The sequence below is a fragment of the Ovis canadensis genome, chromosome X (assembly GCF_042477335.2).
Source record: "Ovis canadensis isolate MfBH-ARS-UI-01 breed Bighorn chromosome X, ARS-UI_OviCan_v2, whole genome shotgun sequence".
Lineage (NCBI taxonomy): Eukaryota > Metazoa > Chordata > Mammalia > Artiodactyla > Bovidae > Ovis > Ovis canadensis.
In genome coordinates this window covers 42,433,590-42,457,968 of record NC_091727.1, presented here as the reverse complement: position 1 = coordinate 42,457,968, position 24,379 = coordinate 42,433,590, and the positions used below count along the sequence as shown (strand labels likewise).

The following is a 24,379-nucleotide window of genomic DNA, read 5'->3' as shown; positions in this document are numbered from 1 at the left end:
AAAAAAGAATTCCAGGAAGTGATAAGGGCTATGAAGCCATTCATTCATTCCTCATTCAGCAAATACCTTTTGAATGCCTACTGCACAGCTGTTCTAGATGCTGAGAATTCTCTTTCGTGGACCTAAACTTGGCCTCTCCATGGTTAGCAGGATGGGACAAGCAGTTGGAGTCAGGAGTCCAGTGAGTGAAGTGAAGCAACATTAAGTATGTGCTGATGGGGGAATGGATTGTGGTGAAGACTAAAGAAATGAATATAAATGGAGAATCTAAAAGAAATTTTGAAAGAAAAGCTGACAGGGCCTGGTGACTAGCTGAACACAGTGAAAGAAGTGGGGTGCTAAGACAAAGCCGGTTGCCAATGTCTAGGTGACCAAAACAGGAAGCCTCCCACCATTCATTCTTCCCTTCTCTTAACCAAAGTGTCCTGATATTCCTTTGAGGCCTTTTCCTGTCCTTCCACTCCCAGCCAGGGGATTGATCCCCACACTCAGCTTAAGGGTGAGCCCTGATTGGTTAAATTATTCAGAGACGCTCATTCCGTGGCTACAGTGATTGGTTCAGGGATGGTCATGTGTCTTCTACCTGGCCAATGAGAGAGTGAATCCAGGGCAGGACCTACTGGGTAAGATTCCTCGATATTTGTCCTGGATGCCGATATAAAAAGAGGTAAAGTTTGAAACAGAGGCAACTGTTTTGCCACTTCAAGAGGAGAGCTTGGAACTCTGGGGGCCACCTTGTAGAGTTAAGAATGAAGCCAGTACCATAGAATGCACATGGTATGACTGGGAGAAAGTGTGCCTTCAGTGACATGGATCATTCGTCACATGAAGCTACCATGCATCCCGACCTCTGAGTTATGTGAGTCAATAGATTCTCTGTATTGTTTAAGCTGGTTTTCGTTTTCTGTCATTTGCAACCAAAAGAATCCTGACTATTGCAATCCCCATTAGCATACAGCACAGTATTGTGTCCCCAGGAGGCCAGCGAGCACTTGTTATCTTAAGTGGCTCAATGCAGGGATATCTTTTTAGTTAGCTTTTGAGTTACGACCCGTTCAGTGTGTATCACCACTTTGCTGTGTCCAAAGGCAATTTTGTTTCTACTGAAAAACAAAAGCTTCCAATGACTTGTTCATTTATATTAAAGGAAGAAAGGTAAAATGAATCTTTAGACAGTGGTTTACAGAAGGAAACATTTGTATTTAGATCCTCTTCTACTCCCTGAAGTGTTCTTTTGCATTTCTTATGGTTTCTCCACCTTAGTGATGAAGTCAGCCCTAGGTCCTTTTCTGTTTTTGTTTTTTTGTTTTTTTTTCAGAGAGTTTATTCAGCAGCCAGTGTTAGGGCAATGATTCTGAATTTTTAGAAGTTCATGACGCACTTGGGGGAACTTATTAAAACAGAGATCCCTGTGACCTGCTCCAAGAGATTCAGATTCAGAAGATCTTGGATAGGACCCTGGAATCAACATTTTTAACATTTTTCATAAGCTCCCAGGTGATTCAGATGCAATTGTCACTTAGGGAGAACCCTGTTGCCTTAGGTTAGGCTTTTCCCAAAGCTGATCCTGATAGGGGGATTCGTGAGCAAATGATTTATGAAAGAAGTACTCCCAGGAGAATGAGAGGAATAAGGAGGGGGAGGTGGGAACCAGGCACAGTCTCAAACGGTAGCTGCAGCCTGACCCCACAGGAATGCTCAGGCTGTAACTAACCCCTCAGAGTTGTTCTCCTCCCCCAACCCCCATGAAGGCAGCTGGACTTTCACATTCCTGCACTAATAGCCAGATGGTAGAGACCTAGACTCCCAGGCACTTCCATGTGGGATGTCCTTTGAAGTCACAGGTGTGGCCTTTGGAAGCAAAAACATGCTGGTGCTGGGGGAGGGGCACCCAGGAATGGTTAAAGCAAGCAGTGGGGATTTGAGTGGAAAAACTACAGTGTTGACTCAAATAATTTAAGGAACTTTATAATTACTGTGGGAGGCTCTCCATTTTAAAAGTAACTAAGTGAGAGGACAGGGTGCAGCAAGTGAGAAAGGAAGAATTAGTTGAAAGTAGTTGATGCATGGGGCTTTGACCATCTCAGTCATGTCCTACTCTTTGCAACCCCATGGACTGTAGCATGCCAGGCTTCCCTGTCCATCACCAACTCCCAAAGCTTGCTCAAACTCATGTCCATTGAGTCCGTGATGCCATCCAACCAACCATCTCACCCTCTATCATCCCCTTCTCCTGCCTTCAATCTTTCCCAGCATCAGGGTCTTTTCCAATGAGTCAGTTCTTTGCATCAGATGGCCAAAGTATTGGAGTTTCAGCTTCAGCATCAGTCCTTCCAATGAATATTCAGGAGTGATTTCCTTTAGGATTAATTAGTTGGATCCCCTCGCAGTCCAAGAGACTCTCAAGAGTCTTCTCCAACACCACAGTTCAAAAGCACCAGTTGAGGGTCTCAGTTAGCACACAAGACTCTAGTGCCACTGCTGTAGGGGAAAGGTGTGTGTGTTCATGCTAAGTCACTCAGTCATGTCCAACTCTATGCAACCTTATGGACTGTAGTCCGCCAGGCTCCTCTGTCCATGGAATTCTCCAAGCAAGAATACTGGAGTGGGTAGCCATTCCCTTTTCCAGTGGATCTTCCTGACCTAGGTATCGAACCCATGTTTCCTGCATTGGCAGGCAGATTCTTTACCACTGAGCCACCTGGGAAGCCACGAGAAAGTTAAGTCCCCCTATTTGTTTAAACTGCTGTTATTGAGTATTCAATTATTAACATTTAAACACAATCTCTAACTGATGCACCTAGTTACTTTAACATTTTCTTCATGGAAATGAAAACAAGTAAATTATAGACAGCTGATCATTTATATGTGTGCTTATTTGTTTGAAGAGTATTGGGCTTTTAGAAGAAATTTAGAGATGAATTAACTTCATTAAAGAGCTTGGTTATTTTAATTATAGAAAACAGAGGAGCTACCTCTAGCCACAATGCCTGGTACAAGTTCTGAGGGATTTGTATTACAGAGGACTTAAGTATCACTGAATAGCACACTGGGAGCTGGGAGATCTAGGTTCAGATTAGATACTCAGCTAAGTACATGACCATGGACATATATTTGTCTCTGAACTTGTTTTCTCATCTTTTTCTACCATTTGTAGCATGCTTCCTCTGAAAGTAACAGGAAACTCAACTCAAAATGGATTAAGAAAGTAAGGAAATTCATTGACTTATATGATGGGAAAAGGCAGAGAGTTGGCTAAACAAGAGGTTAATAATGTCATTGATGACATCTCTATGCTGTTGCCCCTCAGTTCCACCTTCAACTTAGGTCTGACTAGCCTTCTGGGTACAAGATGTCTGCTGGCAACAACTGAGGGTGTCCACTTCTTTATTCAAGGCAGTGTGATGGTTGGGAAATGGGGTGGGGAGAAACAGAGTGCTTCACATCCATAATGAGGGGAAGGTCCTGAGCTTTGTGCTGGTTGGAAGACCTTGAACCATTCAAGGCCAGTGACCAGGGAATGCCAAGTTAGACCAATCATGGTGGCACCCCCTCATGTCTAAAGATGACAAAGTGGAACTGGCTGACCTCTAGGGCACTTTCCAAATCTAAACCCATTGTGATTCCATGAGCAGACTGCAAACCTATCTCTGTGGTCATCTTTTTCATTCAACTTTGTTTCTTTTATTATTGTTCTTGTCTACCTCTGAGCATAGGTCCCTGTGGAAGATAACAAACCCTCGAATGAAGTCGACAAGCTTTGGCATAGCTCAGACTTAGACTGAGGAAAGGAAGTGAAACTGACAAGATGAGGGTTGCTGTAAACTTCAGGGCAGAATGGAGTAACATCTTAATCATTAGGTACCAGGTGGACATGCCAATTTGGAGTGAGTGACTTGGAAGTGTGGAACCCTCAATGAAGGCAATGTTTCCCAAGTTCTAATGCTCCCTTCTCTAGAGAGTGCTCACGCTCTTTGGAAAAGGAGGAAAATCTCTCATCTTCCCCTCTGGTTTGCATTTTAAAAAAAAGTCTAGTACTCAAATCTGTAACACTGGCAAATCTCTCAGGCTCTTAAGGGAGTGGTTAAGGTTTTGTAGAAAATGTTTCTGCAGAGAAAATAGGCAGTGGGTCCCCACCCCTTCACACATTTTAGTAAATACTATCTTTTTCTTTCTTTCTTTTCTTTTTTTTTTTCCAACTACTGCACTGAAAATTTTACCAGATGATTTCTCAAAGCTGACTTATGAACTAATTGGGCACTTCTGCTGTGCAGAGGAACAAAGACTTTTTTTATTGGTCCTCAGCTGAGGCATATACCTGTCTGATGGCGTTGGCTCATTCCGCACATGCTCAGTTGAACAGAAATCTTCATATTGTATACAACCTAACACAGCGGCAACACCCATAATCTCACTCCCTGGCTGACCCTGTCCATCCACTCCCTCTAGTTGCATTTTTATACTGACATACCTAACATTTGTAGAAAGTAAAAGGAGCAGAGTATTTGGGGACTTGGGGAGCGGGGTGCAATATACAAAGGAATTTAAAGTCCCTGCCTTACTGACCTCTCTCGGGACTGTCTCTATTCAGAACAGGCGCTGGATAGATATTTGAGTTTGGGGCAGAATGCAGGATAAGCTGTCTCTATAAATTACCATTTGCTGTTGCACGTTCCTGGACAGTTTTTGTTTGATCCTTTTCTTGTAGGTGGACAACACTTCTTCCACAGCCCTCGTTTTTATTAAGGAATGACAGAGGCACTAAAATCATCCCCCGCCTAGCACGATCTGGAGTGAGAACCTCGCCACCTCTGTTCTTGCTTTCCCATTCATTAGGACCCTTTCCGAGCTTCCTTCCCCAGCAAAAACCGGGAAAGGCTTCGCGTGGTTACAAAAGGAGGGAGCGGCCGGCTTCCGAGCCTCACGCCTCAGAGAGCCAAGAACGTGCAGATCTTTTGTCCCCGACCCCTTCCGCGGCTCGGTCGCGGGGGTGACGACCCTGCCCCACCCCCGCCTAAGCAGATGCCGCCCCGGCGCCCTAGTCCCCCGCCCCTCGTAGATTCCCGGCGCCCGCCGGTTTGCCGTGACGTGGCCCGCGGCGCGCGCATGCGTCGCTCTGCCTGGTCGCTTTCCCGGGGCCACCGCCTCCCGACGGGCTGGAGTGGGCGGGGCCTGTGGTTCGGGAAGCCGCGCGGACCGAGCGGGAGGAGCGCGTGTGTGCTGGAGGCCGGTGCGCGGGGCTCGTGAGCTGGTCGGCGGCCGAGGCGGAGGAGGAGCTGAAGGCGGCGGCCGTGGCTCCCGCCCGCACGGAGAGCCAGTCCCACGAAGACCCCCTCCCACTCCCAGGCGGGCGGGCGGCAGCGGCGGCGGGAGGAGGAGAAAGAGGAGGGAGCGTCTCTGCCGCCGCCTCCTGGTCCCCAACGCCGATCTGCCGCCGCCACCTCCCTCCGCGGCGATCCTCCCTCCACGGTCCTGCCGCGGCCCCCCCTGTAGTCCGAGCTGCCCCGCGCCGAGCCGGAGCCAGCCTCGACAGAGGGAACGGTCGCGGCCTCGCGGCCCGCGCGGGCTGACGAGAGGAGAGCGAGGCACCGCGCGATCCCCGAGGATCCGCACGCCGGGCAGCGCGGCCCGAGCAGCGCGAGGAGCAGCGGGCGGGCGGGCGGCGCCGGGCCCGGGCCGCCCTCGCTCCTGCGCCCCGGCCCCGCCGCCCGCGCCGGGGCGGTCGCCAGCTGAGGAAGGCGCCGCAGTCTCCGGGCCTCGCCGCCCCGCTCGAGTGTCCTCGGCACCGAGGGCTCGCGGGTCCTGAGGGGAGGAGGCGAGCCAGGGGCCGGGCACTGAGCTCTTTGGCGCCCCCACCCCCGTTTTCGGAGCCCTCCACGCTGCGGCCACTGTCCCCTCCGGACCATGGCCGACGACGACGTGCTATTCGAGGATGTGTACGAGCTGTGCGAGGTGATCGGCAAGTGAGTCTCCACGCGGGGGAGCGGGAGTGTGGGAAAATGCATTTAGTGATGCCCGGGTCCTTCCGCACCCGCACCCGCCCGGGTCTGCCCCCTGCCCTTCCTCCCCTCCGTCTCCCCTGTCCTCCTCACCCGGGAGTATTTATAGACGTGTACCTGGACCTCCAGCCGGGCGGGAGTCTGGGGGCTTCTCGGCGATCCGTGGAGGCCGATGAGCCGAGGTCGGCCCCCTTATGAGGCGTGGGGCCGGCTGAAATCTGCTGTCTGCATTTTATCTGACGGTTGCACAGGGACGTGGCAGAACCTATTTTATAGTTGCTTCCTGGGAACAGTTGGGCTTATTGTTACCTTGCGTGTACCACAGACCATTAAAGAAAAGAGCAGCTTGCATTTCATTGCTTCCGTGGAGAGACAGAGAAAGAACGTCCAGGGTCTTAAATTGTGGGGTGTGTGTCTATTGTGCATGGTATTAGATACATGCCTTTGTGTTCACCCCATGCCCAGATTGAAGGGGGTCATTTAAGACGGGGTGCGTTTGGTTTCAGCAAATTCTTCACCTGGTGTAGACCAGTGTGGAAAGAGTTGGGGGGTTCCGAATTTTTAATGCCTCGTTATGCAATGACTGTTAAATCAGTGTTCGAGGCTTCCCTCGACTGTTGGGATGGTGGTTAGCGTGGTAGCGCCGTCTGCTTTGAGTCACCGGGCTGGTCCAGAATATAGAACTGACAGTCCAAATGCTCATCCTTTCATCTGTGTTGTATAATTACACTAGGGAAAAGCAGGGAATCAGATTAATCACAGGGCTGATTGAGAATTAAATCTGCAGTTCTTCATCTAATTGTCCATTCCTTAAATCTGTTTTGAATAGTTTCCTTTTCATTCTTGTCAAACAGTATTCCAAGTGCACAATCCTGCTAATTTGCTTGTGAGGGAAATGCTGGCGATCTGAAGTTGATTTCCTAGTTCAGCGTGTATTCTGTGGCTTTAGAAGTTGAGGAGATAAAATTGAGGAGAAATTTTTTGCCTAGTTTTTAAGGATTGGTAGATAGCTACCGTTGAAATATTTTACCTCTTTTTGGAAGTGGTGCTTTATTGTCTATTTTCAGGTCCGCAGTTGGGAAATGAAACCAAGACCTTAGAGCAGTTGGCTCAATCTCTTTTTTAAGTTGTCTGCAGTACTGGATTTCGATTTGTTTAAGTGTGGATAACTCACTAATTTCCCTCCATGTTGAGGTATTACAGTGTTGCCTCACATGGTGAGATTGTGGGTAAAGCTTGCTACATACTTTCCTCAGATCCAATTGATACAAGGACATGTTACTCTTTGCCCCTATTGTTACATGACTGGCTTGTCTACTGGAAGAACAGTATCCAAATGTGCTCTGTTAAGGTGGTTGTGGAAGTGCTCTAGAGCAGAGCAGTCTGTACAGTATATAATACGAGCCCCATATGTAATTTTATATATGTAAAATTTGCATATGCAAATTTTCTAATAGCCACATTAAAAAGATTAAAAGCAAGTAGGTGCAATTAATTTTCACAAAATATTTTCTCTTACCCAATAGATCCAGATTATATCACGTCAACATGTAATCAGTATAGAAATCATTAGTGAGGTATTTTACGTCTTTTCTTTCATAATCTTCAAAATCCAGTGTGTATTTTACACTAACCATACATCTCCGTTCTGACACTAAGCTGAATTTTCATAGACATACTTGTTCTGTATTTAGGTTTCATAAAATTTGCATTTGCAAAAGTAGGTTCACATACCCAAGTTGTTGCAAACATACCTAAAAGTTTTCTAATAACTGAATTATCTCTTTCTAAATTTAATGTAAATTAATTAAAAAGAAATAAAATTCAAAATTCAGCTCCTCATTTGGATTAGCCACATTTCAAGTGCTTGTAGCCATATGTGAATAGCACAGTTTTAGAGAGACAAATATGTCAAAAAAAAAATCTTGGTTTCTTCATTCTTGGCATCCAAGGTAAATAAGGTGTTTCCCAAAAGCCCCCAAATGATTGCGTGGGGGAGGGGGGTGTGGGTACCAAGGGGAATGATGTTTGTTGTGTCTCAGTTATATTTGATTCAAATGAGCCAGCAAAGTCATAATCGGAAAATGTGAGATTAAAATGTTAGTTCTATTATAATGATGGAATATAGGCATCATTGAATCAATGTTAGTAGCTAGTTCTGATTCCTTGAGATCTGAAAGAGTGATGATGTGATCTTTTTGGATATTGAAAAGAAAAGTGGTCAGCATCACATTAGCACAATCAGTATTCTGCTGACTTATAATTGATAGAATATTTTCAGGAAATGCCTCTGGGAGAACGAGATTCATCTCCTCTGATACTTCAGAGCTGCACAAGGAGGGGGGGGACAAGCTAATTTTGAGGTGATAGGTCCTCTGTGGCTACCTTAACTACTGTGAATGTGAAACCTTGTTCATATCCTACAAAGCCTGACTTGGTCAGTGCCGATTATAATATGTCGTTCCATGAAATAATGCATTCAAGGTAGGCTTTGTGGCAGAGAACATAATGATAGTGTTCCTCACCCTGTGTAAAGGTTGGAGGGTTTTCTCCGGTAAATTGTCTCAGCATATATTGATCTGAAAATTGAAATTCGCTTGAGATTTTCTTGCAGGGTCTCTGACAGCAGGCATTTAAACTCAGAATTTGTTCAACTCTGGATTTAAAACAGAAAGCCCTTGAAGACATTCACTTTGCACAGAAAACCTTCTTGATTGCTATCCAAGTTCTCTGGAATTGTGATTCTTCTTTTATAACTCAATTAGCATCACAAGTTGTGTTTGACCCCTAGGGTTTAACAGGTTTAAATTTTCACTGAAGTGCTTTAAAATGGATTTCACCTTTTTACCATCTGTTGACTACCCACTCAACTCCCCTGCCTCGCTACTTAACTGCTCACTCACCCACCCATTATTTTACGGGGAATCAGTTGTCTGATTCATTATGAATATTGGGAGATGACTTTCCTTTTTTTTTTTTTTAAATAATTTAAACTCTTTCCCCCTGTGTTTCTTATTTTTGAAAGTCTTGCAAGTGGTCCTTGAATGCCTATTGTTTCCATGACATTTTCCCATGTAACATCTTTCAAGTGACTGAAACAAACGGCCAATGCTGTCATTGTCCCAAAACTTCTTGTCTTAGCAAATGTAGCAAATTACTGGAAGGGAAAGGTATTATGCAAATACAGGTAATCGGCTAATTTTTATGGTCGTGAGCATTTACTGTATCTCTTGCAAATTGATGGTTTTATAGGCAAGTGCACAATCAGTAATATTACATGAAGGAAATTTTAAAATGATTCATCCAAATTAAAATGTAGAAATGCCTACCTTCATGGTACAGCAGTTTTCTGTGAAAGAGAGTAGCAAATTGTACACTGTTTTCGCCTTGTGTAGGCTGAATATTTTTGCCTGGGTATTTAGTAACCTGTAACTTCTGACTTTCCTGCCTTGGTAGGACATAAACTAAAATTGGAATGATGCAGTCTGACCCTTGCTCAAAGATGACATACAAGTTTGTGAGGCATGCTGTATTTGCTTACATCTCAAGAGCGCTTATCATATTTAGTTACAGTTTCTTATTTATGGGTCACTCTCCCTAGCTAACAGGGAGCTTCTTGAGGGCAGGAAATATATCTTACATATCTTTCTTTATTATTAATATAAAACCTGCAATGTAACAGTTGTTCATTAGCTATGGAATGAATTGAGTAGTTTTATAATAAAATCTCATTGAAAGGCAAAAAGCATGTTTATCAACCTTAGAGCAATTATTGTCCCAAAAGGCTGTATTAAAGTAGTAGTTGACCACCTGGCTGCATATTAGAATCACCAGGGGAGCTTTTAAAAAAGATCAGTGAGAGGGCCTTGTGTCAGAGCAATGAAATCAGAATCTCTGGGAGAGGGTTCTGGTCATTGGTATTTTTTTAAAGGCCTCTAAGTGATTCTAATGTGCAGGTATGATTGAGAGTCACTGGTTTAAAACTTAAGTTATGTATGTAATATTTTGGGACTGGCTTTTCAAAGGCTCACAGTTTTTAAAAAGTGGAATAAATATTTGGGGGGAAGTATCAAAGCCAAAAGACCAAGACATGGATTTTATTTTCTCTACACTGTGTGTTTGAGCCTTATTGTATTAACAATTTTGTTTCAGCCTATGTTTGCTGTTGATTTTTGGGGGTCTTTTAAGATTTACATTGATTTATGACACTCATCTAATGCTAACATGGTGATTGTCTGATGCTTGGAACAATGAACAGTTGATGATGACTGTCTACTATGACGACTTAATTTAATACAAGGCATCTATCAGTTTAGTATGGATTGTGTTTGCACATACACTCTATTAAAAGGATATGGTTAAGTTGCTTATATACTTTATATTTCCTACTTGCAGTTCCAGTAGTGCTGTTTGTCAGAGAATTGAGTTAAATGCAGTGTTTATGTAAAAACCAGATTAATAATATGCAGAATATATAATTTAGCATAGAGAAAAATTCAGCTTTACTAATTTGTCCTAATTACTATGACTTTCACATATATTGATTGGCCCAGTGATTTGGGTTTCTAGTACCATGGGGTAGAGCCGTGGGGAGGAAAGGTGTTACATCTTGTTGGAACATCTTTCCCAAGAATTTTAGCAAGACGTGATAGGTAAACTAGTTGTTCATGTTAGGAAATAAAGTCAAGTGAGAGCCTAAAGGAACCAAGAATTTTCCAGAAATGAGATGTTTCATGAAAGAAGTACTTGATCCGAGGGACAATCATTTAACAAGTGAAAAAGAAACACAATCACCAGCTAGAGTGCTGGTGCCCCAGAAAGATCAAGCTGTGGGGGATCAACTGAAGTCCTGCAGAGGAAAAGCATGTTACATGCAGATTCCTCCAGACGGCAGGTGTTATCAGGAGGGGGTAAGCAGTGGTGATCCCTGGTGATGGAGTTTGATTCTAGGACCCCTTTGGAGTGAACTGAGCTTCTCAGTTGCTCATGTGCACAACCTTCTCCGAGTATCTTCATGTCTGCTTCCTATAGACTGCTCTAGGACTTTAAGTGTGGTTTGCACGTGGTCTTCATAATATTTCCTGTGATTTTTCCCTTACCTTCCAAGACGGTGGCGTGTTCTGTGGCCTTGACATGTGCAGTTCCCCCCACCCTCCATTTCTACCTCGTATCTGCAATGGTTTCACCTGCCGAACTATAGCTCCTTAATGTCCCTTATATTGTGTTTCTAGATAGCTCCTTTAAATTGAAAATTCTTTCACCATCCTTAGTGATAGCTCTACTTAGTAAATTAAGGAAGCAAACGTACCTCACTTTTGGAGATGGTGCTTGAATTATTGCATTTTGTAAATGTTTTCACATTTTAAATCTGGCAGAAATGGTTTAAAGGAACTTTGACATATGTTCACAAGTTAAAAAAAATCTTTTGTAACTTAACATGTCTTTTTCATGAAGGGACATTTATGCCTTCAAATATTAGGCATTTTACATACGTTAGCTCCTTTCATTGTACCCATTTTACAGAAAACGCTGAGATTCAGAGGGGTCAGTAACTTGCTCAAGAACACATGGGAATCCTACCAGTTCTAAAGCCCGTTTATTTCATGCTGCAGTCTGCTGTTGATTCCAGCTGTGAAAATACTGCAGTGGGTGTCCTTAAAGTAAGGCATATGTCTTCATTTCCAGAATTTACTGCAAATTTTAATTGTTCGACTTTTTGGTTAAATTTCTTACCTCTTCAGTAGATGTTCCATGCATGCATGCTCAGTCGCTTAATTGTATCTAACCCTGCGACTCCATGGACTGTAGCCCACCTGGCTCCTCTGTCCATGGGATTCTCCAGGCAAGAATACTGGAGTGGGTTGCCATTTCCTACTCCAGTGGGTCTTCCTGAACCCAGGGATCTCCTGCATCTCCTGAATTGGCAGGCAGATCCTTTACTATTGGGCCACGTGGGAAGCCCAGAGGTTCATTGTCTCATCTAATTTCATTTTTCTTTTTGTCTTTCTAATGAAATATCAGCGTTTGCCACCAGACTGATAAGTTTATGCATTCCTTAGCTATGGCAATGTAGAATCTTGACTATCCATCCAAAATATAATTTGTTTGGAACTTTCTCCACTTTTTACTCTCCAATTTTTCCCTTCAAATTCCCCTGCCCCAACAGACAGAATAGTTGATTGATTACTCCTAAGTTGCCAAACCAGAAGTAATGAGGTTTCAGAGATAGGTATTTGTTGAGAGTGGGGCAGGGTTCTTTCCACAGGGTAGTTATTCCTATATCCTGTGATAAAATATTGAAATTGTTTTCTCTGACTCTGAAAACTGTGTACTGAAACCACAGCTGCTGAGTGGTGAGTGTCTCCACTCTCTGTCAACACTGAGCACCTAAGTAATCAAGTGACTGAGTTAGTAATCAAGTGCAGGGCAGGTACCTAACCCCAGGCACAAGTTGATGGGGTAGGTGCACAGCTCTCACATTTTGGTTTTATTTTTTAGTTGATTTTCTACACTGGGAAGATTTTACTTCTGAAACTAGTTTGACTTAAAGTGAGAGTTCATGTATGTTTCCAGTTTTAAAACTTAATAATATTCTGTTAACTTTCTTTTTATTAGTGTTTATAAAATTATAAAATTTTAAAATAGAGTTGACACAAAAGTAAATAGTGAATGTCTCTCCTTTCTCCCACCATCCATAGCTCTATTCTCCAAAGGTAACCATTGTCCAGGGATCAAACCTGCACTCCCTGCATTGGGAGCAAGCAGTCTTAACCACGGGATCTCCAAGAAAGTCCCCAGTTTTTGTACATCTTCTGGAAGATTTTTGTTTAAAAACAGAATGGGCTCATATTTGTACATTCTACTGAAATATTCACTTTACATTGTAAATAGTATATCTGATGGCCTTTCCATATCCATCTATATATCTAACTCTGTCTTCCCTTAAACTGCAACCCAGTATTCCTTGATATGGATTGGCACTTTGGATTGAGTGCAGGCTATTTCTAAGTGATCATAGCTGGAAATACATGGGTGGAGTTTGAATGAGAGGTCTAGAATGATAGTGAAGATTTGGAAATCAACTTTGTGGAAGTTAAACTATGAATGAATGAGTTCTTGGGGGTTGATGGAACTAGCAGTGGGGTTTTGTGGTTTGGAGTATAACTCACGAAATTAGAAGAATTGGGATAGCTGGATCACAGAAGTCTCAAGGTGGGGCAGATCAATAATGTAAAATGCCAATGCACTGACTGAGGACCAAGAATAGGCTTGTCTATAACAGAGGCTATTTAAAGCATTTATCAAAATAAATATTAATATGATGCTTAATGTTCCATTCCTCATGTGACTGAAAAGCAAGATTCTGACTTCATTTCTGTGGATGTTGGTACCATTAAACTGTCTTTCTGTGAATCTATCTCAACAACATAGTTGCTGCTGCTGCTGCTAAGTTGCTTCAGTCGTGTCTGACTCTGTGCGACCCCATGGACGGCAGCCCACCAGGCTCCCCCCTTCCCTGGGATTCTCCAGGCAAGAACACTGGAGTGGGTTGCCATTTCCTTCTCCAATGCAGGAAAGTGAAAAGTGAAAGTGAAGTCGCTCAGTCGTGTCCGACTCTTAGCGACCCCAAAGACTGCAGCCTACCAGGCTCCTCCGTCCATGGGATTTTCCAGGCAAGAGTACTGGAGTGGGTTGCCACTGCCTTCTCCACAACATAGTTAGGGTTAAAAAGAAGTACATTTTTTTCTTTTTCACTTTACTTGTGTTTTGCAGATTCTGATGGCTGGCTTTTAGGTAAAACCATTTTTTTCCCTAAGGTTAGGTCTTTTTGATTCCCAAGCTTGGTGCCTAACTTGAATTAAATGGGCCCCTTTTAATGAAATGACAAAGTAAGTTTTAGACACTTTAAATTTAAGTTCAAACCATTGTTCTCATATTAAATTCTTCACCTATAGGGAACTGAATTCTTCCATGCCTCAAGGTTTCTGGTCCCAGTTGGATAATTGTAATACTCTCCTCCCATTTTACACCCCTCTTACTCCCATCCCCCCAACTATATTCATTCGTTGGCCTTTTTTTAGTTGTCCACATCCATTCACATCAAGAAAGGATTACTTTATGATACTTAAGCCAGTTTCTTTGTATCTAAGTGCATATTGTTGCAATTCAACTTCTTGTATTCTGTTACACATTCTTTTTCTATTTTTTTAATTTCTTTTGATACTTTTTTTACTTTGTTACCATTGTTTTGAATATTTGAATCATTTACAGATAAGAATGCTAATTGTGTCCTCTCTCCGTGTAGTTTAATAACACAAAATATTATACATCGACTGTATCACAGGCTTCTAATTCTAACCCTGAGTTCAGAGTATTTTGGTATATTCAAATCTAGGATGGATTTAACCCTATGAAGATTTTAATGTTTTATGAAAACAATGTTATTAATTCAGGTACAGAGGCCATGTGCAGATTACCATTGTAATATTGCTGTCTTATAGAACCGATAAGAAACATCATATCCTTCCTGCTTGCCCTTATCTATTTTTCCCCAAACATATGGATCAACAGTGCTTTGAAGACTGTAAGGCAGCCCCCTAAGATCTGATCTGGTAACCTTTGGGTACATTATCACCATTTTCTCCTTATTTATAGAAGGAATGATAGCTGCTTCATGAGCCATTTGCATGGATTAGTGATTGTGAAGTGCAGCATAAGTATTTTTAATTTCTAGAATGTCTCTGAGATACTCAAATTACTTTTGGCAGCTATGTAGATAAGTTTCAACAATTTCCAAATGTGCACTTTCTCAGTGCTAAACACAGGCTCTATTACATAAATAATACGGTGAAATGAACATTCTTTTCTACCATGTGTGTAAAATTTAGTGGTGCTAACATTCATTCATTTTTTCATTTAGGGATTCATTTCTAGCTGTGTGACCCTGAGCAAGTTAGTTAAGCTCTCTGAGCCTCAGTTTCTTTATATGTTAAATGAGGGTGATAGCATAGACCTTGCAGGGGTGTTGTGCTGATTGAATAAAGGAGTAGAGGAATACAGGTAGGGAAAATTAAAGAAATCTTAAAGTTCTTAAGATCAGGGGCTTCCCTGATAGCTCAGTTGGTAAAGAATCTGCCTGTAATACAGGAGACCCTGGTTCAATTCCTGGGTTGGGAAGATCTGCTGGGGAAGGGATAGGCTACCCACTGCAGTATTCTTGGGTTTCCCTTGTGGCTCAGCTGGTAAAGAATCTGCCTGCAATGTGGGAGCCCTGGGTTCGATCCCTGGGTTGGGAAGATCCCCTGGAGAAGGGAACGGCTACCCACTCCAGTATTCTGGCCTGGAGAATTCCATGGACTGTATAGTCCGTGGGGTTGCATAGAGTTGGACATGACTGAGCTACTTTCACTTTAAAGTTCTTAAAAATGTTCACTTTGTTTTATTTTTTAAATTAATATTTCTTATATTTTTGAGAGCAGTTTTAGGTTCACAGCTCCTATTTAGTGACGCTGGTAACATAACAATTCAAACAATAAGTACAAAACTAAATTCTACAGGGACAACTTTAGGAATTTGTTGTTCCCAGATCCTATGGTTTGAGTGCTCATTATGCACTGGACATGGTGTTAAATTCTTTAATTCTTTATATTTTTCTAATATAACCTTGGCCATAACCCTTCCTTTTGAGGCAGTCACCCCCCACTCCCCATTTTACAGATGAGGAAACTGAGAAATAAGGAGATTAGTAACTTACCCTGGACAAAGTGGCAATAGTAAGTGGCAACGTGGGGATTTGCACCTTAGTAAATGTGACCTGGGCTTTCCCGGCGGCTCAGTGGTAAAAAATCTGCCTGCCAATGCAGGAGACTCGGGTTCAATCCCTGAATCAAGAAGATCCCCTGGAGAAGGAAATGGCCACCCACTCCAGTATTCTTGCCTGGAAAATTCCATGGACGGAGGAACATGGCAGGCTACAGTCCATGGGGTCTCAAAAGAGTCGGACACAACTTAGTGACTAAACAACAACATACGCGACCTGAGTGCCTGCTCTTTAGTAATGTTACACTGCTTCTCATTTAGTATAAACAGAGACCGGTTGTCTTTTAAGAGGTATTCCAAAGTATAAGCCTCTAATATTCTGATTTTAGGTGTTTTAGCAGATTACTAGAATGTCTTTTTTTGAGTAACAGCTGTATTGAGGTATAATTCACATACCATCCAGTTCACCCGTTTAAGGTGTACAATCAGTGGTTTTTAGTATAGCCACAGGGTTGTGCATGGTGACCGTAATACATTTCTGAACATTTTCATCACCCCTAAAGGAACTCTGAATACTTTAACTCTTACTCCTCATCCCTCCCTACCCTAGGTAATGATTAATCTGCGCTCTGTCTCTACGGATGTGCTTATGCTGGACATTTCACGCAAATGGAATAATACAATATATTGTAGCCTTTTGTGACTGCCTTCTTTTTCCTAAGCATAAGGTTTTCAAGGTTTATCCTTGTTGTAGATGTTATCAGTACTTCATTCCTTTTATAAGGCCCGATAGTATTCTATCGTGTGGCTTGACCACATTTGTTGATCTTTTTGTCAATTAATGACAAAATTAATTAATGACAAATTAATTCATTTGGGTGGTATTCATCTTTTGGCTATTATAATTAATCCTGCTATGGACATTCATTGGCAAGTTTTGTTTTTATTTCTATTAGGTATATACTTAGAAGTGGAATTGCTGGGTCAAATGGTAACTCTCTTTGTTTTCCAAAGTGTATCATTTTACATTCCCGCCAGTGGTCTATGAGGGTTAGAATGCTTTCTAATCAGGTGAGTACTATCAGAGTTTGCCTACAGAGTCTGTTTGACACTGTGACATAAAGCAAATTTTACGGGTTGTTGGTCAAGCTTTTATCTCGTGGACATGTTTATACTGATCTTCAACAATTTTAGATATTTGTAGACCAAGGGTTGGCAAACTATCTGTAAACTACCAGATTGTGAATATTTTAAGCTTGACGAGCCACACATCTGTCACAGCTACTCAGACTCTGACATTGTAATGTGAAGACAACCATGGGAAAACAAATTAGTGTGGCTGTGTTCCAGTGAAACTTTATTTACAAAAATAGGTGGTGGGCTAGATTTGGCCCTGGGCTTTAGTTTGCTGATCCTGTTATAGATTAAAAACGAAGCTGGAGCTGACTGTCCAGTTCCCAGTCTTGTTTACCTTCAAGGTTGGAGAATAGTAGTCTGAATAGCCCCATAGTAGTAGGTTGTTTCTACAAAATATAAAGATATTGGTCCACTGAAATAGTTTCACTGTTAAATGGAGAAATACTATACATTTAGGTGGGTTTTTTTGTTTGTTTGTTTGTGTGTGTGTGTGTTTATTGCTTTTGGATTCTCTTTTTGACCCTAAGCTAAAGGGGAAGAAACTCATTAACATTCTTACTGTCTGACTGGAGACAGTAGAAATGTGGAGTGCCTGAAAACATTTGTTTCCTTCATTCTTATTGCCCATGGCATGGATGAAAGCAGAGTTGAGAACATACTAGAAGTTGTCAGAAATGGAATATTTGAAAAAACATAATAGCTTTAAAAAAATTAGGGGGAACAACACTCACTAAATCTCCATCCCTAATTGGAGAGTTATGATGTGCCATCTATGTATATTTTATGACTTCACCAAGAGCCCTTGCTAGAGTCATTGTTTGTTTGTTTTTAATATAAATTTATTTATTTTAATTGGAGGCTAATTACTTTACAATATTGTATTGGTTTTGCTATACATCAACATGAATCCGCCACGGGTGTATGTAGTATAAATAAAACTTCAAAATTCTCTTTTGTATCTGAAATCCATTTTACACAATATATTTTGAGGTATTAGACATATACTATTTAGGGTACTTTGTGGCTTAAAATAAAACTGTCATTGTATCTTTGGTACATAGGAAAGATAGTATTCTTTGAGCTTATAGATTTACATCAATCGTTTGCAAGACTGTTTTAGATTATAATTTTTGTAGTGTTGAGAAAAGCTCCAAAGATTATGTTAAAAGAGGGAATTTTGTAGCAACTTCTGTCTTTGCATTTGGACATTTGACAGATGAATTAATTGTTCATTATGTGAAATTTCAAAACTGAGACAAGGAGAATCCCAGAGTATGTATTTAGGAAACAGCCATATATAGGATTTATGGATATTGTAGTGTTCTTTTATGTAACCTCCCCAGATTTGATTATGGCAGCAGTGTCCACATCTTAATCACAAAAAAAATGAGGTGGAAAGACTCTGAAGTTGTATTCTCTGATATGATTGGGCACCAAATCTAAATTACCTACATTTACAGAAGAGCATTTTATCTACTAGGTCATGTTACACTGTCAAGTAGAAGAATGATCATGTTGAAATCTATTTAGACCACTTACTTTGATGAAAATACTTCTTAGGTTGGCTTCAGAGAACAGTAAAAGGCATCTCTTCCTATGATAATTTGTGGACAGTATTACTTATATTGCATTATTCAGGCTAGAAGTTTTTGCTGAATTTCATCTGAGCCATTAGTTCAGAAGGAGAATGGTGAGCTTTTATGTAGAACCTTCACTGGTCTTCTTAGGCTTAATATTGTCTTAACTGGATCTTTGTCCCAGCAGTAGTATCTGGCACTGGATTTGAGATTATCTTTTTCATATTTTTTCTTTAATTTAGTCACTTGTAAAATAATTAGACACTTGTAAAACAAACAAGAGGGCATTTTCACTAAGGACTTTCTTTAATTATATTTCATGTAAATTAAAAAAAATCATTACTGGAATATGCAGATCACAGGTTAAAGTGACAATGTAATTAATCTCACATTGTAATCAACATGTGTAATACTTTTAAAAACATGCCAATAAGAATGGAAAACAACCCTCTACTGACCATCCATATTGTAGATTATATTCCTTTCCTTGGTTTTCTTTTTAAAAGCATTTCCCTCTTAAAATGGATGTAAAAATAATTTGTGTAAGTATCTGTTCAAATGAATACATGATCACTGTTGCAGAAAGAGCCTGGGAATATGGAGGGGGAGATTGTAGGCTTGCTGCTCTATTTTTTGGATTATCTCCATTAATAGTATTTCTCCCATTGCTGAGTGTTTCTCTTGTACTGCTGGGAAAGGATCACCACACTTCTGTAATCTATGACCCACTTACACTAAAGGTCGAGCATGTTTTAAATTGTGATCTGATTAAAGTTGAGGCTTCTTGGTTAGACTTGCTGGGATGGCCTCAGAATTAGCCCCATAAATGTAAATATGGACTTGAAGATCTGATTAGAGTGACCCTTTCCCCATGAAGGTACATTCATAGACATAGTCTTGCAAAGCCATGTACAAGTTGGATTTGATAAGTGCCGTTCAGAACTTACTAGGAAAAGTAGTATTTTAAGGAAAGAATTTTAGTTGTGGCAAATCAGCATTTGGTTTATTTTCCTCAGTTTCATTATCTTGTAAAAGAAGGATGAAAGTGAAAGTGAAAGTCGCTCAGTCGTGTCCAACTCTTTGCGACCCCATGGACTATACAGTCCGTGGAATTCTCCAGGCCAGAATACTGGAGTGGGTAGCCTTTCCCTTCTCCAGGGGATTGTCCCAAACCAGGGATTGAACTCAGGTCTCCCGTATTGCAGGCAGATTCTTTACCAGCTGAGCCCCAAGGGAAGCAAAAGAAGGATAGTAAAGGTTATATTTGATCTACCTCATTTGATCCTTATGAACACAAAATGACATAATTTTTCAAATATCTTAAACTATCTTAAATACATTATTTTGCAATGAAGCACTTCTAATTAGAAATGGGCTTTGTTAAGTATATTTTGATTTTGCAAGATTCATTTACCATTGTCTGTAAAACTGATTTGATTTTCTTATTTGATTTCTAGAGCTTTATAGGACTTGGGACATGTTGGGTGAAAAATATTGAATAAAGACATATGAGGAAGACTTGTGTGTATTTCACTAATGGGGTAATGTTTACATTGAGGTCAGTGAAGGAAAAATCCTGTCTAGTGTGTTTCTCCTTGCTTTTCTTTAAATGAATTTTATTTGAGCTTTGAAGTTTGGAACTCACTACAAGTGGCAGAATTTTGTAGTCAATCTGGTGTGCACTTTGGCAGCTACTTAAAATGTTGAACTTCCTATTTAGTAGTGAATTGATGCTTTTGAACTGTGGTGTTGGAGAAGACTCTTGAGAGTCCCTTGGACTGCAAGGAGATCGAACCAATCCGTTCTAAAGGAGATCAGCCCTGGGTGTTCCTTGGAAGGAATGATGCTAAAACTGTAACTCCCTACTTTGGCCACCTCATGCAGAGTTGACTCATTGGAAAAGACTCTGATGCTGGGAGGGATTGGGGGCATGAGGAAAAGGGGACGAGAGAGGATGAGATGGCTGGATGGCATCACTGACTCGATGGACGTGAGTTTGAGTGAGCTCTGGGGGATGGTGATGGACAGGGAAGCCTGGCGTGCTGCAATTCATGGGGTCGCAAAGAGTCAGACATGACTGAGCGACTGAACTGAATAGAGCAGTGGTTCTTAAGGGTGGACTTCATCCTCACCAGCAGAGCAGTATCACCTGGGGATTTGTTAGAAATGCAGATTCTCAGGCCCCAGCCCTATAGATCAGAAGCTCTAGGGGGTGGGACCCAGCAATTTCCTTTTTAACAGTTCTCCAAGGGATGCTGAGGCCCATTAAAATTAGAGAAGCATTGATTTAGAACCGTAGATCAGAGCTCAATAAACTATGGCCCAAGGGCCAAGTCTGCCCACTGTCTGTTTTTGTAAATAAAGTTTTTCTGGGGTATAGCCACACTCATTCACTTAAATAATGTCTGTGACTGCTTTCACACTACAAGGGCAGAGTTGAGTAGTTGCAGCAGAGACCATATGGTCCACAAAGCCTAAAACATTTACTTTCTGACCCTTAACACAAAAAGTTTGCTGATCCCAGCCCAAGTTGAAGCCTTAGTATTGATTTCTTTCCCATAATAACTGAACTACAAATATATGAAATCAACAGGTAAACACCAATTTTTTCCGTTTACTCCTGCCCATTGCTCTCTCTGATGTCAAATTATTGCTCAGTGACTAGAGACTTGTGAATAAAAGTAATATACTACTGTGCCCTTTCCTTCTATGTTTGATAATAGTGGTCGCCTGTTTAACAATTCTGTGACATTTCCTCACTGATTTTTGCACTGGGATGTCCTTGGTTTTGCTGTACTCCAGTGTAACCTAACTTAGTGATCTGTTATATATTATAGTCTTCATTTCTCCCAATTTTTGCTGCCTTTTTTACTACCCCAAGAAAAAAACTCACTTTGTGACTGCAAAGTTTCGGAATTCACTGGAGCTGCTTGGTGTACTCTAAGCCACTGAAACAGCATCATCCCATTTGGAAAATTTTTATCCTTGGCCTGGAGTGCTTTAGTCACTTGTACTTCACAAAGATGTTTATGAACACATAGATAATGAATACTGTGGGTAATCTTAGGATGTTTACTGGATGAGTTTTTGTTAGCCTTCCCATAACCAAGGATGGCTATTTCTATCCTTAGCTGGATTTATTGCACCCTCCCTCAATATTCTTTTGTACTTGCTCTCAGACTTTAAGGTAACTGGTGGTCAGTATCATATAAAATCCACGAACTGAATTTCAGTGTTGTTTTTATCGATGCACTTGGAATCCTTCTCTCTACCCACACCACTGAAGGAAGTGGGGGTGGGGGGAGGCCTTCTCCTAGTCTCCATTAGTTCTCTTAGTAAGATCAGGCAAAAGTGTTGTTTTTGCAGCTCTGACTCCCTGGTTGTACATGACTGATGTTTCAAATTAGGAAACACGACTTGACCAAATGATACTGAGCTGTATTGTTGGTGAGTTTGTTGGGCCCATGATTTCTTTCAGTCAACTCGGGTTGACTACTTTGGTAGGAGAGGCTGGGTAAGACACAGGAAATCGTGAGCTTAAGACTGAAAATGGTTGAGTTAGACCTTTCATTTTAGGATGTGCCAGTCAAGTTAATTCATACCATTTGCCCTGCTTACTCATCCTGGAGGCAAGGTACAGGGAGAGAAGGTCAGACAGAGGCCAGCCCTCAAAGTGTGGCTGCTGCTGCTGCTGCTAAGTCACTTCAGTCGTGTCCGACTCTGTGTGACTCCATAGACGGCAGCCCATCAGGCTGCCCCATCCCTGGGATTCTCCAGGCAAGAACACTGGAGTAGGTTGCCGTTTCCTTCTCCAGTGCATGAAAGTGAAAAGTGAAAGGGAAGTCGCTCAGTCGTGTCTGACTCTTAGCGACCCCATGGACTGCAGCCCACCAGGCTCCTCCGTCCATGGGATTTTCCAGGCAAGAGTACTGGAGTGGGGTGCCATTGCCTTCTCCACAAAGTGTGGCTACTTAGTTCTATTGTCGGAAGCAACCCATGTACCGGAGAACTTGAGCTTTACTGTTTTGTACAATATAGTGTGGAAATACAGTTTTAAGAACTAAACTGTTATTTATAGTTGTGAATAAAATGTGAACCCTTTAAGAGGGAGCAGTGTTTTGCAGCCTTATTGCCCCAGTCAGCACAGTAGCCACCCACACGAATCATCTGAACAGCCTCATCGTTTCTGTTTTATCTACCTGAAAATAGGGGTCAGGGGTGGGTAGTGGTGAAAAATTGGGGAATCATGGCACACTTCAGGCAAGAGAAGTTCTCTGGTGACTGGCTGTGTTGTTCTCCTTTGTCATTCACGGGAGTCTGGGATGGCCCTGTGGAGCTGGAGGTAAGCTTTAATAGTTCCTTTTTGTTCCTCGGCAGCTGGCAGTGCCTGGGAGCTGGGTGCTACTTCCCTAGAAGCAGCTACGATAGAAGAGTTCTGCCAAATGCGTGGATTTTAAGCCATTTGAAAAGCTATAATGTTCAGACTAAGAATTTCTTAGTAGGCAGAGAGTGTCATTTAAGGGTACTTCTGCTGCAAAGATAAGGTTCATTATGAAATAGACACTGCAACAAGGCATCCATGTGACAGAAACTTATTGGAGCTTGTGTACTTTTCAAACCACATATTTCTTTAATATATCTTTTCAGCTTCATTAGGTCAGGATTCATGGCTGTTATAGCTGCTGCTGTCTCTCTACAGCTAGGACAGCATCTGGCACACAGTCAATTTTCATCATATAGTTGTTGAGCCAATTCAGAGGAGGGAGGGTGTAGATGAACACAACGAAAAATGATAAAATCTGACCCATAATGCACAAAGTCAGGAGTTCAGATTTTCATTTAGTGCTGATATTTGCTGCTTCAAAAACCATCTAATTCTCATCATGTCCCTATGAGATAGGTTAGCAGATACAGAATTGTACAGTATATGCTGAACATAATGATGGAATCCTGAATAACACTTAGCATCCCTATTGAGAACTGTCAGATCATTGTTACAATTAAACTAGATGAAGAAAAGACATTTCTAAGGTTGAAATGGAATGGAGAATTTTATGGTGAGTACAATTACTAAGACCTGCTTACCAGATCTGTCTAAAAAGGCGTCCTTATTTGTAAAATGGAGACAATAGGATCTACCTCATAGGATTGTTTTAATGACTAAATGAGACCATGGCTATAAAGCACGGTTCCTGGCACCTTGTAAACACTCAATAAACATGAATTGCTTTCATCATCAACAGAAAGTTTTGGGAGCCAAGCTCTGTGCCAAGTACATCCTCCTTCCAGGTGTTGCACCAATTTCCTTTGCCTCTCTCCTTGCTGCCTCACTCCTTATTCCATCTGGAGTATCCAGAGTGAGGTATGAAGCTGGGTTGGACCTCCAGTCACTTAGACCATCCCCGCCTGACCTTGAACAAAGGTAAGAGGCCAGAGGTAATCCTGGCCATCTTCCTAATACTCTAGCCACTGACCAGACATGGCTATTCAATGTTAAATGAAATTTAAAATTCATTAAATAGATATTTCTCCAAAGAAGATTTACAAATGGCCCATAAACATGAAAAGGTGCTTAGCATCGTTAGTCTTTCAGTTCAGTTCAGTCGCTCAGTCGTGTCCGACTCTTTGCGACCCTATGAATTGCAGCACGCCAGGCCTCCCTGTCCATCACCAACTCCCGGAGTTCACTCAGATTCACGTCCATCAAGTCGGTGATGCCATCCAGCCATCTCATCCTCTGTCTTCCCCTTCTCCTCCTGCCCCCAATCCCTCCCAGTATCAGAATCTTTTCCAATGAGTCAACTCTTCACATGAGATGGCCAAAGTCCTGGAGTTTCAGCTTTAACATCATTCCTTCCAAGGAAAACCCAGGGCTGATCTCCTTCAGAATGGACTGGCTGGATCTCC

General features: G+C 41.9%; 1 protein-coding gene across 4 annotated transcripts in view; it reads left to right on the top strand.

The window, feature by feature from the left end:
- The first annotated feature begins 5,113 nt into the window (after positions 1-5,113).
- The window catches only part of CASK (calcium/calmodulin dependent serine protein kinase), a 382,943-nt gene continuing 363,677 nt past the window's right edge, over positions 5,114-24,379 (top strand). For all 4 annotated transcript variants that reach the window (XM_070291515.1, XM_070291514.1, XM_070291513.1 and 1 more), the window contains exon 1: positions 5,114-5,963. In XM_070291515.1, coding sequence (XP_070147616.1) covers positions 5,905-5,963 — 59 coding nt within the window. In that variant the 5' untranslated portion in view covers positions 5,114-5,904. The remainder of the gene's footprint in view (positions 5,964-24,379) is intronic.